Below are 16,730 nucleotides of genomic sequence, written 5' to 3'. Positions count from 1 at the left end.
GTCAATATTAACAGAAACTATTTATATATTGATTTACAAAATTCTATAATCTACATAGGCTGCATTTAAATATATGTATATGTATAAGGAATGTATATGTACAGATAGAGAACTGAAAATCTTAACTATACCTACATATACAAGTGTATAAACAACTGATTATTCTATATTGACAATGCAAATATACAAAGATAATGGCCTTTATATTAAACATTATCTTAATATATTGAACGTTGAATATAATGTAGTTATGCAAGCCTTATTGTGTCGTTATCTTTAATCATTCGCTTATATACTGACTTTATTAGCAACTTAATTAGCATACCCGGTATTAAACATTTGTAATTAATGTTCTTTCAGACAAAATACCTTTTCAAATGAACAACAAACTCAAGTCGTTCAAGAACGCTTTGAAAGATTAAATACATGAAAAAGATAAACGAAATGATGGTGTAATTGTAAGATGAAAACAGCAGACTTAATAGTCTTTGTCTTTTTTTTTCACATTCTGAATTTCTACAATAAATACACAATAAATCTAAATATTTTATTAAAAAGAATCAAAGTACTACTGTCCCATTAAGGAAAGTTCTGACAATTTAAAACAGAGCCTTACGTCCTTTTTAACATTCTTTGGAAGATGTGGCACAAAATACATTGAACAATTTAAAACTCTGTGAAATTCATTTTCCACACATATCAACGTTCATTTTACCCTTTGTTTCATATTAGGATATCTTTTGACTTATGCTGTGTGCGTGCTTCTGCGTGGGAAGAATTGACACACAAAACATTACATAATTTAAAACTTTGTGAATTTAATTTGCCTCATCAATGAAAATGTCATTTAAACCTTTGTTTCAAATTATGATAATCTTTAGACTTATGCTGCTTGCTTGCTGCTGGCCAGCTTGATCAGAAGTGCTTTAATCGTTTGACATAGACCCTCGTTTTCGAAACAGTTTTCAGGAACCTCATCAGCCCCAACATTCATTTCCATACTGGGGTATTTTGAAAGGTGGGAAGGTACCTTTGCATCTTTACAGGTCTTAATAATCAATATATGACCATAATTTCTATTCAAAACGACTTCTTGCATCATTTCAAAGTAATGTTCATCTATTCTTTTTAATTGTTTTTCATCGATAACCAGCAGAAAGTGCTTCGAATGTCGAAATTGTCGACATATTCCGGACATTTTTGAAGTTCCTGGTAACAATTCCTGAAAGTTAATCGTTACTCTGAGCTCAAAAGCGGTTAAAATATGCACTAAGCTCATGCATTTCTCCTCCAAGTTCTCGTTGCAAAGAATGAATACATCGAATGTTTCATCTTCTGTATTAGAATCGTTTTCATGGCCTTCAATGTTATGAACATGTTGAGTATGTCTATAGAAGTCAAGGGCATTTCTCAATCGAAGGCGTGCCATTTCAAATGATTCTTGTTTCAAGGCAACGATCCCCCCTTCAATGTGAGCCCGCAAATACATTTTTTCATCGATAAGTCCATACCCATTTGGTAGACAAACAATCGTATCTAGGGCAAGTACAGCGTCGTCATAATTTCCATTACTGAGGTAGTTTTCAACAAGCTGTATATCTAATTTAGTCCTTTCATTTTCATCTGCAGTCAGTTCTTTTAGGTCTTTAAGAATTTTTATCGATTCGCCATAATTTTCAAACTTCTTTGACAGGAAGAATAAGTCTTTAAGATGTTCAGTGGTTTTTGCTTGTCCGGATAGAAACTCTTTAAACGTAGGAACTGACACCCAACAATCTCCAAGAAACGGAATTTTCGAAACAATCGAACAGGATAATTCTATTGACTTCTTGAAATAAGTTTTCATGTCACCAACCTCCTCACCTTTTTCTTCTGACTGCGACAACATGTCATTAAGACAAAGGCCTGCTTGTTCATAAGCATTTGATAATTGTACAAGCGAACAATGTCCTTCCTTGTTCCTAATGAGAGTCTTAAATGTGGCCAAAGCATTGTCATGTTCTCCAATTTGTCTGTAAAGCATGCCTTTGTCATAAATAGCTCCACAGTTACTTGACAATTCAAACGATTTGTCTAAATGAAAAATAATTTGTTTAATAGTGTCTATGTGTTTTTCTTTGTTAATTAGCGTTGGTTTGTATGAACATTTGATCCCGAAATGTGCCTTATTACGATCATTCGATGGTTTTGTAGTTGGTATAAAATATTTTTTCGACATAGGTTGTCGAAAATGACTTTCCACTTGTCGTTTTAGGGAAAGTGCAAGATGATGATGGGAATAAGAAGTTTCTCGTATTGTTATAGCTTTTTCGAGAAGAGAGATTGATTTGTCGATATCGTTTACGTATCGAAAATATGAACCACATCTTTCTAAAACAAACACGTCATTTGGACAAAAACATTCTGCTTTTTCATAAAATTCGTTGGTACTCAACCACAGATCTTCTCGACCCGGTAAGAAATCTTTTATGCCATTTACATTTTGAAATCCAGACTTATTTTTCCCGATATAGTAGTCAATTGACCCTAATTCAACGCATGATCTTCCCTTGTAAAGTTTAAGACATGTACTGCCTCCTTCAATATGGATGATACGACTATAAATATTACAAACCTTCTTTATTATATCTAGCTGTGTGGTCACATCAAATGAAGATACGTCATGAGTTTTGGTAAAGTTTAACGCTCGTTTGTATGTAAGGGCGTAACTAAAGTTCAAGACACAGTAATTGTCCGTTTGCATTAATGTATTTTCAGAATCATCTGTGTCACCAGAAACGTCTATATTCTGCTTATGAATTTCACCAAGAACTTCCTCAAATAAGTGACGAGATTTTTTATTTCGTTCTGTGCCAAAACATAAATAATGAAATGCCTTTTCTGCCTTTGCAAACAACATATTACCCTTATGTTTTATACTTTCATCAAGCTGTTTACACAAGTCATTGACAACATGGTATTTCTCTTGCATCTTTAACAAAAACCTCGCCTTATTACATAAACCCATGATATTTTCTTTGCTTCGCTCTAGCACTTTTGAGTTATACTCAAACGCATCTTTTTCATTTCCTAAAATGAAACTTAGAAACGAGATGAAATTCCAAGCTCGAAGCTTTTCCATGGTATTGTCGTATGGATTGGATGCAACCTCTTTAATTAACCTTTCCAAATGCTTCTTAAGACAATCTTTGGACATTGACTGAACATCTTCATAAAGGTCGAAGCTCGAAGGATACTGCCCAAGCTTGTTCACAATTTCTATGTCGTCCTCCATTTTGTATTTCTCTCATATGATAACTTACACGTTACACAAATGTAACATCTTCTTACTCTCTTGCCATGATCCTGACAATATCATGTCTCTCAAAGAATCTGAAATAATAAAAGTATGTAAATCACATTGTGTATAATAGTCTCATGTTTTGATTTCTCTACATACGAGCTTTACGAAATAATAAGGAATACTGACCACTGGCCTAGTGTCTACGAAAGCTCTTAATCCTCATCAAAATCATGATCGAAGTATAAGTGATAAATATTCTTATTGTGGATTTTTAACACTTACATGTATATATCTTGTAAATTTATCAACAGAAAAATTATATTGGTTCCATAAACTTATGGTCGATTCCCGAAATAGTTGTGTAATTAACTATGGATATTGTCCGTAAACAGATTAAAAAATCCGGAACAAAATATTGATCTTTTATTTTAAGTTTAGCAATGAATTGTCATGCGCTATTCGCTTGTTTACTACCATATTTTGTTCATACAAGTATTTTATGAAGTATATTCTTTTTTAAAATTTAAATATTTTTTGCAGCAGATGTATAGCTTTAAATACACTTAAGGATGATACTTCTTATTTTCACCTATATAACTGGGATTTGAAGTCTTTTGGGAACAAGTCAAATTAGTCCAAAATTAACCCGCCCCCAAAATAGTCCATCCGTTCGCTAGTTATATTGGCACCATTTATTTTCATTTTCTTTCTTTTTTTATTTTCATAAACAAGATTTTTCAGAAATTAACTATTCCAAATTCAACACACCAAGATGAAACGAGAAAACAAATTCTATTGTCAGTAATACTTTTAGTTTAACATTATTCTATATAAATTCATTGTTTATGAAATGTATTAAGTTTATGTTTTTGATTAAAAAAAACCCACACACAATGTCCAGTAGACTTAAATGTCTAAGTCATATAAAGCTTAATCAAAATCTATAAACACAAGTGCTTATAAAAATTTGAAGTAAGAAACATGTATACCCAAAAGTAACAAGAGACAGCGCTGATCAATATGACAGTACTTTCTTAAATTATCAATATATAGATCAGAAAAGAATCCTTTATTTGGCATTAAATATGTACATATCTATATAGCTATGGGTTTAATTAACCTATATAGTACATTCTACTTCGGTCACGAATTTAAGTTGAGAAAGAGAAAAAAAAAGATTTTTTTTTTTACCCACACCTTTTGTTTATTATTTTTTTACTCGTTATCTGTCGCAATGTTGTTACATAATCGTTGATCAGATTACGGTGTAAATTATATCCAGATTTATCCTTAATCAAGTTATATCACATCTGTTTATCATTAACTGTTTTATATTATGGTCTTATTTGATATAACCAATATTTCAAACGTTAGCATAACAATAAAAAAAACACTTTTAAATAAATTAAATGGGTTCGGATTTACAATCTTCGGGGTCAATTTGACCAACGGATTATTGTTGTGGGACCGCATTGAGCATTTTTGGGACCGGATTGACTATAATTGAGACCGAATTAATAGAGTTTAGACCGAATTGACAATTCAATTCAGTCTTTTCGTCGTATAATTTTGGAAAGACTTACATTTTCCTTCACTGGTATTTGGTTTATAAGGTGATCAGTATTTCTTAAAAACCATGCATACTTTTACCTTGATAATGGCAATCAATAAACCAATAAACAAGAGGATCAAGTGGACTTATTATTTCTATATCAAAAATAAGATAAAAATAAAGGTTCTAAATGGTAGGGTTATTGATTCCAGCACTTTAAAGAGTTGAAAATTAAGTACCGCTTAAGTCGGTGCTGGCGTGAGGGATGTTACACCTTTTCATTATCCCTCTTGTACAGACTCAATCAAACCAAGTCTGCACTTTCCATGCAACATTGTTGTGATTAATATTTCCGGGGAATCATCTTTCGTTCTTCCAGATTTTTATGATTTGTAACTTTTATAGAGTGCTACTAGACAATGCTATATGTAGCATTATTTGCGACACTAGACACCTGTATCATCGTTGATATAGCTTTAGTACAGCCAAGTAAACTATTTTCTTATCAAGTATATAAATTCTAGGCCTTATAAAACTTCTGAGATGACTACAATGCACTGCAACAAACACTTAAAAAGCCATAAAGTCTATTTTCTGTACATTTCATTCCCACGGGTGTAACCTGTTTTCTTATATGTTTTTTTTAATTTGCATTTCTGCTGAATCGTAAAATATATAGAAGTTTATTAGAGTAACTTGAAATAAGTAACCTAAGGAATGGACCAAATACGAAACCATTAGTATGCAAACTGCGAACTATTTAAATTCTGTGTAATATAAATTCATCTTAGAAAATTAATACGTGTATTGTGTGGGGCAAACATGAGCATCATATCGTTTTCATGAAGAAAGTAGCGTTCAGTGTGAAATTAAAATCAGTAATATTTTTAATTCTATACCAAAAAAACTTAAATCACTTTAAATGTTCTAATTGTCAAAAAGCAATTGCAATTGCATCGGCAACCTCGATGTGACTGTAACAATACATCTACATGTATTTGTTTAAAAAACGAGCTAAACATGGAGAAATAAAAATAAAAGCATTTCTGATGAATAATGGGCCTTTATCAAGTAAAACACACTGTTATTTAAAATCTACGAACGTTAAAAACCATTTTATTCGCACTGTTGTACAGCGTTCACCCGAAAACGATAGTAAAATGGTTTGTATCTAATTCAACAGTGATTCGGATCGTGCTACTGATTAGGTTCAAGGGTCTTCAGTTCGACATCATTGAAAGTGCTTATGGTCATTCAATTTATTTTTTAAAATCATTTTCAATACTCGGCATTTTATTTTATCTCTCTTGATAAATTTTCCATTAAAATCTAGAACAATATTTAGATGTATAAAAAATATTGTTTATATGGAATGAATATTTTTAAGCATCATCTCCTTAAACTGTTAATATATAACAGATCACATAATTACTAGTGTTATAATTAAAATATCTTACCTGAATGACAATTACATACCCTGTTGATGCGCGTATGTGTGAGTTTTCTAGTGCACTTTTTATATTGGACATGTATGGGCAACTATATATCGTTCTTATCGGTGTCCAACTGATACCGTCGATAAGTGTCATGTTTAAAAGTCGTTATTACGGTACAGACCGGCAAATTCTTCCTTTGACTTAGGTTAACAATAGAAATTCTGGGTAGATCGGTATGGAAAAATAAAATTCAAACTCGTTGAAGATAGACTTTAAGACAAAGTATATTAGACTTTAAGACAAAGTATATTAGTTATTTACAGTGATTTAAGAAAATTCGATTAATTTAAATGCATAATTAAATAGAATAACAAATACAAAGTTTTATCAAATTATGTTGAAAGCAAAATCTATACCGCCCACTGTTATAATAATACAAAGGTAGCCTAACTAAATAAATCCGTATTATTTGAACAGGTATATATTTTGTACTTTGGTTTTTTACAAACATAATAAGAAATCTAAATGATGTACTGTTTGCAACGGTGACAGAATTCCGTGTAATATTAAATTTATACCAGGTTGAAACTTGAGCTAATGCGTTGAGAACTGAACCTGGGTTATTTTTCATGAATTACTTTGCCAAAAAGTCTTTAAACTTTTATCAAATTGGGTTATTTTTAACGGTTAGTTAATTCCGCCATGCATGTTTAGGAGATATTCTCTACATCTCCAGTGGCCTTGACTTTGCAAATATTAACTAGAATTAAGTGAGTTACACATGTAGTCATGATAGTTACCATTTGTATTGCTATCACCTTAACAAGAGCTGTCGGAAGGACATCAACGCTCGACTATTCTTAGTGCTTGTTAGAGAAAAAAATGCTTGATACAGTTACCTCCTCCTGTTTACAGGTTGGGGTAATGATGGTGAACAAGTGTGCAAAGTTTCAAAGCCATATGTCAATGGACTTTGAAAATATTTGAGGTATTACAAAAACTTTAAAGTAAATTCTAAGTCGAAAAAGGGGCATAATTCTGTCAAAATGTATGTCAATGGACTTTGAAAATATTGGAGGTATTACAAAAACTTTAACATAAATTCTAAGTCGAAAAAGGGGCATAATTGTGTCAAAATGCTTGATACAGTTATCTCCTCCTGTCTACAGGTTGGGGTTATGATGGTGAAAAAGTGTTCAAAGTTTCAAAGCCATATGTCAATGGACTTTGAAAATAATTGAGGTATTACAAAAACTTTAACATAATTACGTGGTTAAGCCGACGCGGACTTCGGGTGACTACAATAGCTCTTCTAGCTTATTCTTATCGAATAGTCGAGCTAAAAATGATTACTAAACACATCTTCATATTGTTTTCTGAACTTTGGCCTCTATGTGTGGCATTGACCTTGGCCACAGGGACTTGAATTTAGACCTCACAATGATGAACGTTCGTGAACAATTCTATTAAGTTTCGTTAAAATCCCCCATGCGTGTAGAGATATGCCCAGGACAAAATTGGACGCCGTCCGTCCCAGGCGTTCCAATATAGTACCTCCAGTTTTACAAACGGGCGTATGAAATTAGTGTACGGCCATATTTTCTCTAAAAAATGAGAGACATCAATAATTATATATTTCTTACTAGTAATATAGGGGTTCTATGAGAATTACCCGTTAGTTTCACTTTTGAAAATATATATACTCATGGGGGACAGGGGGCACGGAGCTTATAAATCATAAGCATTTATTTTTCGCAATGCATTCTGCAAAACTAAATAGTTAAAATAATCACAATGTTCATTGTTTATTCATGGTCAAAACAAATTATCAATCACATGCTTTCACTTCATGTCAATATAAACAGAAACTATTTATATATTAATCTACAAAATTCTATAATCTACATAGGCTGCATTTAAATAAATGTATATGTATAAGGAATGTATATGTACAGATAGAGAACTGAAAATCTTAATTATACCTAATGTACAAGTGTTTAAACAACTGATTATTCTATATTGACAATGCAAATATACAAAGATAATGACCTTTATATTAAACATTATCTTATTAATTGAACGTTGAATATAATGTAGTTATGTAAGCCTTATTGTGTCGTTATCTTTAATCATTCTCGTATATACTGACTTTATTAGCAACTTAATTAGCATACCCGGTATTAAACATTTGTAATTAATGTTCTTTCAGTCAAAATACCTTTTCAAATGAATAACAAACTCAAGTCGTTCACGAACGCTTTGAAAGATTAAATACATGAAAAAGATAAACGAAATGATGGTGGAATTGTAAGATGAAAACAGCAGACTTAATAGTTTTTGTCTTTTTTTTTTTCACATTCTGAATTTCTACAATAAATACACAATAAATCTAAATATTTTATTAAAAAGAATCAAAGTACTACTGTCCCATTAAGGAAAGTTCTGACAGTTTAAAACAGAGCCTTACGTCCTTTTTAACATTCTTTGGAAGATGTGGCACAAATACATTGCACAATTTAAAACTCTGTGAAATTCATTTTCCACACATATCAACGTTCATTTTTTCCTTTGTTTCCTATTAGGATATCTTTTGACTTATGCTGTTTGCTTGCTTCTGCGTAGGAAGACTTGGCACCCAAAACATTACATAATTTAAAACTTTGTGAATTTAATTTGCCTCATCAATGAAAAGGTCATTTAAACCTTTGTTTCAAATTATGATAATCTTTAGACTTATGCTGCTTGCTTGCTGCTGGCCAGCTTGATCAGAAGTGCTTTAATCGTTTCACATAGACCCTCGTTTTCGAAACAGTTTTCAGGAACCTCATCAGCCCCAACATTCATTTCCATACTGGGGTATTTTGAAAGGTGGGAAGGTACCTTTGCATCTTTACTGGTCTTAATAATCAATATATGACCATAATTTCTATTCAAAACGACTTCTTGCATCATTTCAAAGTAATGTTCATCTATTCTTTTTAATTGTTTTTCATCGATAACCAGCAGAAAGTGCTTCGAATGTCGAAATTGTCGACATATTCCGGACATTTTTGAAGTCCCTGGTAACAATTCCTGAAAGTTAATCGTTACTCTGAGCTCAAAAGCGGTTAAAATATGCACTAAGCTCATACATTTCTCCTCCAAATTCTCATTGCAAAGAATGAATACATCAAAGTTTTCATCTTCTGTATTAGTATCGTTTTCATGGCCTTCATTGTCATGAACATTTTGATTATGTCTATAGAAATCAAGAGCATTTCTCAGTCGAAGGCGTGCCATTACAAATGACTTTTGTTTCAACGCAACGATTCCTCCTTCAATGTGAGCCTGCAAATACATTTTTTCATCGATATGTTCATACCCATTTTGTAGACAAACAATCGCATCTAGGGCAAGTAAAGCGTCGTCATAATTTCCATTACTGAGGTAGTTTTCAACAAGCTGTATATCTAATTTAGTCCTTTCATTTTCATCTGCAGTCAGTTCTTTTAGATCTTTGAGAATTTTTATCGCTTCGCCATAATTTTCAAACTTCTTTGACAGGAAGAATAAGTCTTTAAGATGTTCAGTGGTTTTTGCTTGTCCGGATAGAAACTCTTTTAACGTAGGAGCCGACACCCAACAATCTTTAAGAAACGGAATTTTTGAAACAATTGAACAGGATATTTCTATTGACTTCTTGAAATACGTTCTCATGTCATCCTCCTTACAATGGTTTTCCTCGTCTGACTGCGACAAAATGTCGTAAAGACATAGGCCTGATTGTTCAAACGCATTTGATAATTGTACAAGTGAGCAATGTCCACCTTCGTTTCTGATGAGTATCTTAAATGTAGATAAAGCTTTGTCGTATTCTCCAATTTGTCTGTATAGCATGCCTTTGTCATAAATAGCTCCAGAGTTATTTGATAATTCAACAGATTTATCTAAATGATATATGATTTGTTTTATGGTTTCTGTATGTTGCTTTTCGTCAATGAACTGTGGTTTTAGAGGACTTTTAATCATTTTCATAAACGCCATCTTGTCATTGATTGCCGCTCGACCTCCGGAACGACTACCGTTTCTGAAATACCTATTTGGTTTCCTTTTCCCACGTGCTCCAGACCGGACATATGCATCATTACGACCGTTGTAACCATAGCGTGATTCTGAAGTAGCTTGAAAGTGTTGCTTAATGCTGGAATAGTTCTGGTTAAAACTTCTTCTTCCCCGATTACGCCGATTATGATTATTATTATTATGTGGTCTCATTGTTTCTACTTTGAAGGAAAAATCGGCATTAACAGCTTTTGCTGAAGCATTTCCTTCTATGGGTTTCATGCTAGTTCCCGCATCATACTCGTTCATTGACACATTAGAAGAATATGACATTGTTCCATAGTCTGAATCCAAAGATAAACATTTCGTGTTATCTTCCGTAGCACAATCATACATTTGTACATTAGATCTAGAAGCAGTCGACAATGTTTCATAACCGGATTTAAAAGATAAACATTTCATATTATCTTCCGTATCACAATCATTCATTTGTACATTAGGAAAAATTGACAATCTTTCACAACCTGATTCCAATGATGCATTTTTTAACATGTCACATGCTTGTTCAATGTCTGTGTGATCTGATAAGTTGGTCGGTATTTCAACATTCATTTTGGATGTAGTATTTGATCTGAATTCAAAATTCTGGATTTCTTCAGGTGGTACATATTGATCTGACAAACTAGACATGTTGTTCAATCTCATTTGTGGATAGTTTTGTTTTTTAATCGTTTTACTATGACAGTTCGATGCGTTTGACTGAGATGTACATGTAGATGTTAAATATTTCTCCGGCTTTGGCGGTTGAAGATGACTTTCTACTTGTTCGAATTTACTGGCAAGATTTTTCTTTACCTTGATTTCTTCACGATTATCATTGGCAAAGGCAGGATAGTTTTGTTGTCTTTTACTTTCCAGCTGTCGTTTCAAGCTTAATGCAAGATGGTGATGAGAAAAAGCAGTCTCTCTTATAGCAAGTGCTTGTTTGAGAAAAGAAATGGACTTGCCAAGATTTTTTTTGTATCGGAAATGTTTACCACATTTTTCCAATACAAATACATCATTTGGGCAGAGATAGTTTGCTTTAATATAAAATTCATTGGTTTTTAACCAAAGATCTTGATGCTCTGGTAAGACATTCTTTATTCCATTTGGAAATGTATCTTTATTTTCCCTAACACTGTAAATTAGTGACCCTAATTCAACGTATGATCTTGCTTGGTACCGTTTAAGACACTCGCTGTTTCCTTTCAGATGAATGATACGACTATACAGATCACAAACCTTGATATGTGCCTTTTTGGATAAATCAAATGACGATCCATCATGTGCATTATTCCAATTTAACGCTCGTCTGAATGTAAGGGCGTAACCAAAGTTCCAAACACAGTAATTGTCTATTTGAATGAATTGTTGCTCAGAATCATCTGTTTTACCAGAAAGCAGGTTCTGCTCATGAATTTCGCCAAGTACTTCTTCGAATAACTTGCGGGATTTTTCATATCGATTAATACCAAATCTTGAATAACAAAATGCCTTTTCTGCCTTAGCAAACAACAAATCAACCTCATTTTTAATCAGACCATTTACCTGTTTACATAACTCTTTGATAACACTGTATTGTTCTTGCATCTTCAACAAAAACCATGCCTTATTACATAAACCAGTAGCGTTATCTTTGCTACCCTTCAAAACTTTAGAATTATACTCGAACGCATCTTCTTCATTCCCCAAAATGAAACAAAGAAAGGATATAAGGTTCCAAGCTCGAATTGTTTCCATGGCAGTGTCGTAAGGACTGGATTCAAGCTCGTTAACTAACTTCGCCTTAATTTTCTGAATGTAATCTTTAGACATTAATTGGACTTCATCATAAAGGTCAAAGTTTGATGGATAATGTCTTAGTTCGGTCTCCAATTCTTTGTCGACTTCCATTTTGTTCCTTTCTCATATAATTAATTAATTATGTAAATAAACAAAACATCTCCTGACTCTCTTTCCACTTTTCACGATTCTGTCAATGTTCCAAAAATAACACGTTCTGAAAAAAAATCATAACAGCGTAAGCAATTGCATAATGTATAATAAAGTAATAAACTAATGTGTCTGCCTTGATTTCTACAATAAAGCATTTTACAGAAAATAGCAAGTGATAAACACTGGATGGATCCATCAATTACGGTCATCATCAAGGTCGAAAGAAACATTTTTTTTTACAGACGTTCAAACTTTTTCTTCAAAGTCTATGGCGTATGCAAAATAAGTAGTCCCAGGAGTTTGGATATACATGTTATTTGTTACAAGTGATCTGGATGAAGACAAGTGTAGTACAATGAAGTTCCTAATTGAAATTTAAAATTAGTCTAAATACTCATTAAATTATAGCTTTTGACATTTCTAAAAAACAGGGCAATGATGACATTGATTTCTTCGATAATCAGAGAATAAAGTTCATGTACCACAACAGACCGGAACGATTTGAGCAATTTCCTAGATAATTGCTGTATCAAAATCTACCAAGTGATTAAGACAGGAATGTGGTTTATAACGTTAGTTATTTTTTTCTTTTTTCAGCTCAAGCGGTCATTTTGTTGAGCAAACCTTAACAAATTTAACTCGTAAGTAAAGTATTACCTAAGGATTATTTCTTAAGAGTTTTATATGAAATCTATCAATACTTAAATCGTATTTATATTTTCAGCTTTGATAGCTATCTTATTCATCAGACCGGAAATACAATGTTTTCAAGGAATGTTATTAAAAGATCACTTAATTAGGGATCATTCATGTAGAGTTCGTCAAAACTGATTAAGCGACTGAGGGGAATGCCATTTAAGACTTATTTCGATCTTTATTTCTGGTGGCAATTTTGTTCAACAGACCGGAACCATTTTCATTGCCTTTTTGCAAAGGACGACCTAATGATCATTGCTGCACAGTTTCATAATAATCTAACAGGCGAATGTTTTGCGGACTATTTGAGCAATTTTAATAAAGGACCACTCAACAATATTTCCTGTAGAATTTCGTCACTTTTTCAAGACAGAGGAGACGCCATGTTCTGTTTTTTGTGTTTAATGAGGGTCCATCCGTCTTTTAAAGTACAAAAGAACGTTTCGCTTTCGAGTTTAATCCCGCTTTTATCATATTACATTATATATTGCAATAAAATGCAAAGCAAAATGTTATAAGTATTGAACGCACGCGTAAAATGGCTGCGAAAGAATGGTCAGCTGTGCATCGCATACCTTTAGAAAAGCCGAATATTCCAAGAGAAGTAAAATGGTAATTAAAATGCAGAAGGGGTCGTCCAACAAAATCACAAATTAATAACTGGTATGACCACTTTATGCATGAAGGACTACCTGGCATCGTTGGCGCATAGAACGGATCAGCGCGTTGATATGTATGTGAAGGCTTGTCTTAGCTAAATGGCGGTGGAAAAGGACGACGTCTCCAAATTATCTCAAGTGTTCAATGGGATTTAGATCAGGCTTTTGGCAGGCCAGTTAAATAAATGCAATGTTATTCGCCCAGTGTCCCTAGCTGTATGACTTACGGCATTATCATGTTGAAAAAGAGTGATATTGGCATTATTTGAAATAGTACGATATAACATGCCTCGCAAGAATTTCATCTCGGTAGCGTTGGGCTTTCAAATTCCCTTCGATAAGGGAATTAGTGCGAAAGCCATGTGCAATGCCCGCCCAGACCAAGACAGAACCCCATCCCCAAAACGATCTCCTTCAAGTACGCAGCAGTCTGCATAACGTTAATTTCTCCTACGGTATACTCGAACCCTGCCATCAGCACGATGAAAGGAAAACCGGAAAAGAACGCTATTCCAATGTTGTCTAAGCCAGCGTTGTGTGTTCGTGTCCAATTAACACGATTCGCATGGCGACGTCGCCTCAAAACACAACCATGGTCGACGTCCATGTAGCCCACCCTCGCGAAAGTCCTTCATATTGAAGGTGGTCATACCCGATATTAATTTGTGATTTAGGTTATCGACCCCTTTTGCATTTTAACTACTATTTCACTACTTTCGGATAAACCCTTAGCAAAATTTTTTTCCACAAAAACATCGCAATAAAATAATCTTCCAATACATATTTATAAATCTACTTTATTCCTGATTTTCATATTTGTGTATATCTGACTTAAATACAGGGAAAGTTTCTTTTATGTGACATTTTGATTTTTTTAATTTTTTAATACACTCACTTAAAGTTTCCTTTTTGTTCAGTATATTTTGTTCAGTATACATTTACAATTTAAAAAATAGACATCTCATTCCATGTGTAATTACAAAATATATTGGTTTTTGCTAAGCAGTCATTTTTTTATTATTTCATTTTATTATTATTATTTTTTTTTTGGGGGGGGGAGGGGGGTATCTGTGTTTTTTGTTGTTAGGTAGCGGGAGGGGAAACAAACAATATTTTATTTTTAAGTACGATTTACTAAGTAAATTACTGAATTCAAAATTAATTAAGTCACCTTTTAGGCAAAATACACAGTGTAACCATGGATTTATATTACATAATATAAATCCGTCGTATAACCTAAAAAGGACATGAATGGTGAGATGTCCTGGTTCCTTACAGGGGCGGATGAACCATCATTAAGCCTAGAACACATACAAACATCTCGCTAATATCCCTCATGCATGAACAAAGTGTGACATTTATATATAAATTACACAACAATCAATATGTACATGTAGATAGGTCGGTACATACAGACAAACAATAACTCAGTCGACCAGAAAACGACGAATTCATTACATTATCAAGATATACATGTATAATCTATAACAAATAAATTACACATTTATGCACACAAAGAAAGGTTTTACGTAACACATTTACCATGATTATGATACGTAGCATATAGCAGCTAGTAGATATATTTCACGTTACAATTAATGAATTTAATTTAACCTTTAACAGTGTTTAACTGGTGTATCTATGAACTAATTAATGTCAATTAAATCGTTTACTATTCACATCCTTTATGTCATATGGTACAATTTAGAAATATGCAAAATAAAACTACTTACAAATTATGTAGATCAGCCGCAGATCAGTTTCATGTATTTTCAACGCGCATGCGCAGCCAATTTTCAGAAAATCCCAATTTTGTTTATACATGTATACTGAACCAATCGCAACTACTCGGCCCTTTCCGTCAGTCTCCGGATAAGGAGAAAGGATGCGGTTTTTCGGTTGAACCTATGCTAAGAAACTAAACATGTAAACAAATAGTAATTTAATGCTGGGAGTTGTTGACAAGTTTATTTCCAATATATGAGCCGGTACCGTTGGCCTAGTGGTTAAGGCGTCCGCCTTCGGATCGGGAGGTCGAAGGTTCGAGCCCCACGGGGAGCGTTAATTGAAGGATGAATGTTTCTCGTGGGACTCGTTCCGAAATGGCCGCTTCGTGAGCCGCGAGGTAGTTAAAATGAATGGTTACCGATTTCTATCCGCCTGGCGCCTGGCATAGTGGTAGGAATTGGGAGGTACATCCCTGTAAACATGCAGTGGTTGGGCCAACCACGGAAAATCGTCATAGGAAAATCGTTGTTGGGCCATGGTTGGCCCAACTCTAATTAACATGTACTATAAATGCAGTTGTTGGCCCAACGTCGAACCAACTATATGTTAACGCCAGCGACATTTCTGTATTGGCCCACTAACGATAAATATGTACTTTAAAACAGACGTTGGGCCAACGTTTGACCAACGATACATTTTCGTCAAATATATTAATTACTGCACCTGACCCAAAATTTATTTTTTTAAAGACAGATATGCATGTAGATATTTTACTGTATATAAACAGTACACTACAATGAGTAAAGACTAAAGTTTATAATGTTTTTTTGAAGCCATGTTCAATATTGTCACATTCAAGAAATACTCATATAAATTAAATGAGAAATGTAAGAAATAATTACTTTTTGAGTCTAGAAATGACCAAAGCCTATGCTATGCAGTATTAGGGGATATGTATCAATAGATCTATAGAAATCTTAAAGATCTGATGTATAATCTAAAGCAATTATACATGTGCTGGAATAACCATAATAAACCTCCGGAATCTTCCACTCTGAACTCTAATTAACCTCTAGTTATGTTATCAATGAATGAAAATAGGATCATTTTGGCACTACCCATCCTTTCCCTCGCTTGATTTCGAAGCTGCGTGGACGTGTTTACAGATAGATCTAAATAAATTTGTATTAGACTGCAATTTCTCAACACTGAAAAATGTAAGTAGATCTAGAGTTTTTTACTTTAATCTTTTAAATAAACCCTTCTAATATAGTAATGTATTTAAACCTGCACGGAATTAGTGTTTTAAAACCTGTTATACTATCCACGTGACCAGGTCATGTGATTAATACAAAATG

At 33.3% G+C, this 16,730-nt stretch overlaps 2 protein-coding genes across 2 annotated transcripts; both read right to left on the bottom strand.

The window, feature by feature from the left end:
* Positions 1-482: 482 nt before the first annotated feature.
* Positions 483-6,378, bottom strand: LOC132723687 (uncharacterized). Its single transcript, XM_060708457.1, has 2 exons — positions 6,293-6,378; positions 483-3,372 (listed from the first exon to the last, which is right to left on the bottom strand). The coding sequence occupies exon 2, from the start codon at positions 3,272-3,274 to the stop codon at positions 884-886; it is 2,391 nt and encodes a 796-aa protein (XP_060564440.1). The 5' UTR covers positions 3,275-3,372; positions 6,293-6,378; the 3' UTR covers positions 483-883.
* Positions 6,379-8,060: 1,682 nt separating this feature from the next.
* LOC132723684 (uncharacterized) lies at positions 8,061-15,535 on the bottom strand. The gene is made up of 2 exons (XM_060708449.1): positions 15,378-15,535; positions 8,061-12,353 (listed from the first exon to the last, which is right to left on the bottom strand). The coding sequence occupies exon 2, from the start codon at positions 12,245-12,247 to the stop codon at positions 9,005-9,007; it is 3,243 nt and encodes a 1,080-aa protein (XP_060564432.1). The 5' UTR covers positions 12,248-12,353; positions 15,378-15,535; the 3' UTR covers positions 8,061-9,004.
* Positions 15,536-16,730: the final 1,195 nt, after the last annotated feature.

Source organism: Ruditapes philippinarum, unplaced genomic scaffold (genome assembly GCF_026571515.1).
Source record: "Ruditapes philippinarum isolate M1 unplaced genomic scaffold, ASM2657151v2 ctg359_1_1_1_1, whole genome shotgun sequence".
Taxonomy (NCBI): domain Eukaryota; kingdom Metazoa; phylum Mollusca; class Bivalvia; order Venerida; family Veneridae; genus Ruditapes; species Ruditapes philippinarum.
The sequence above is the reverse complement of the archived record's forward strand: the minus strand, read 5'-3'. Positions and strand labels throughout refer to the sequence as shown.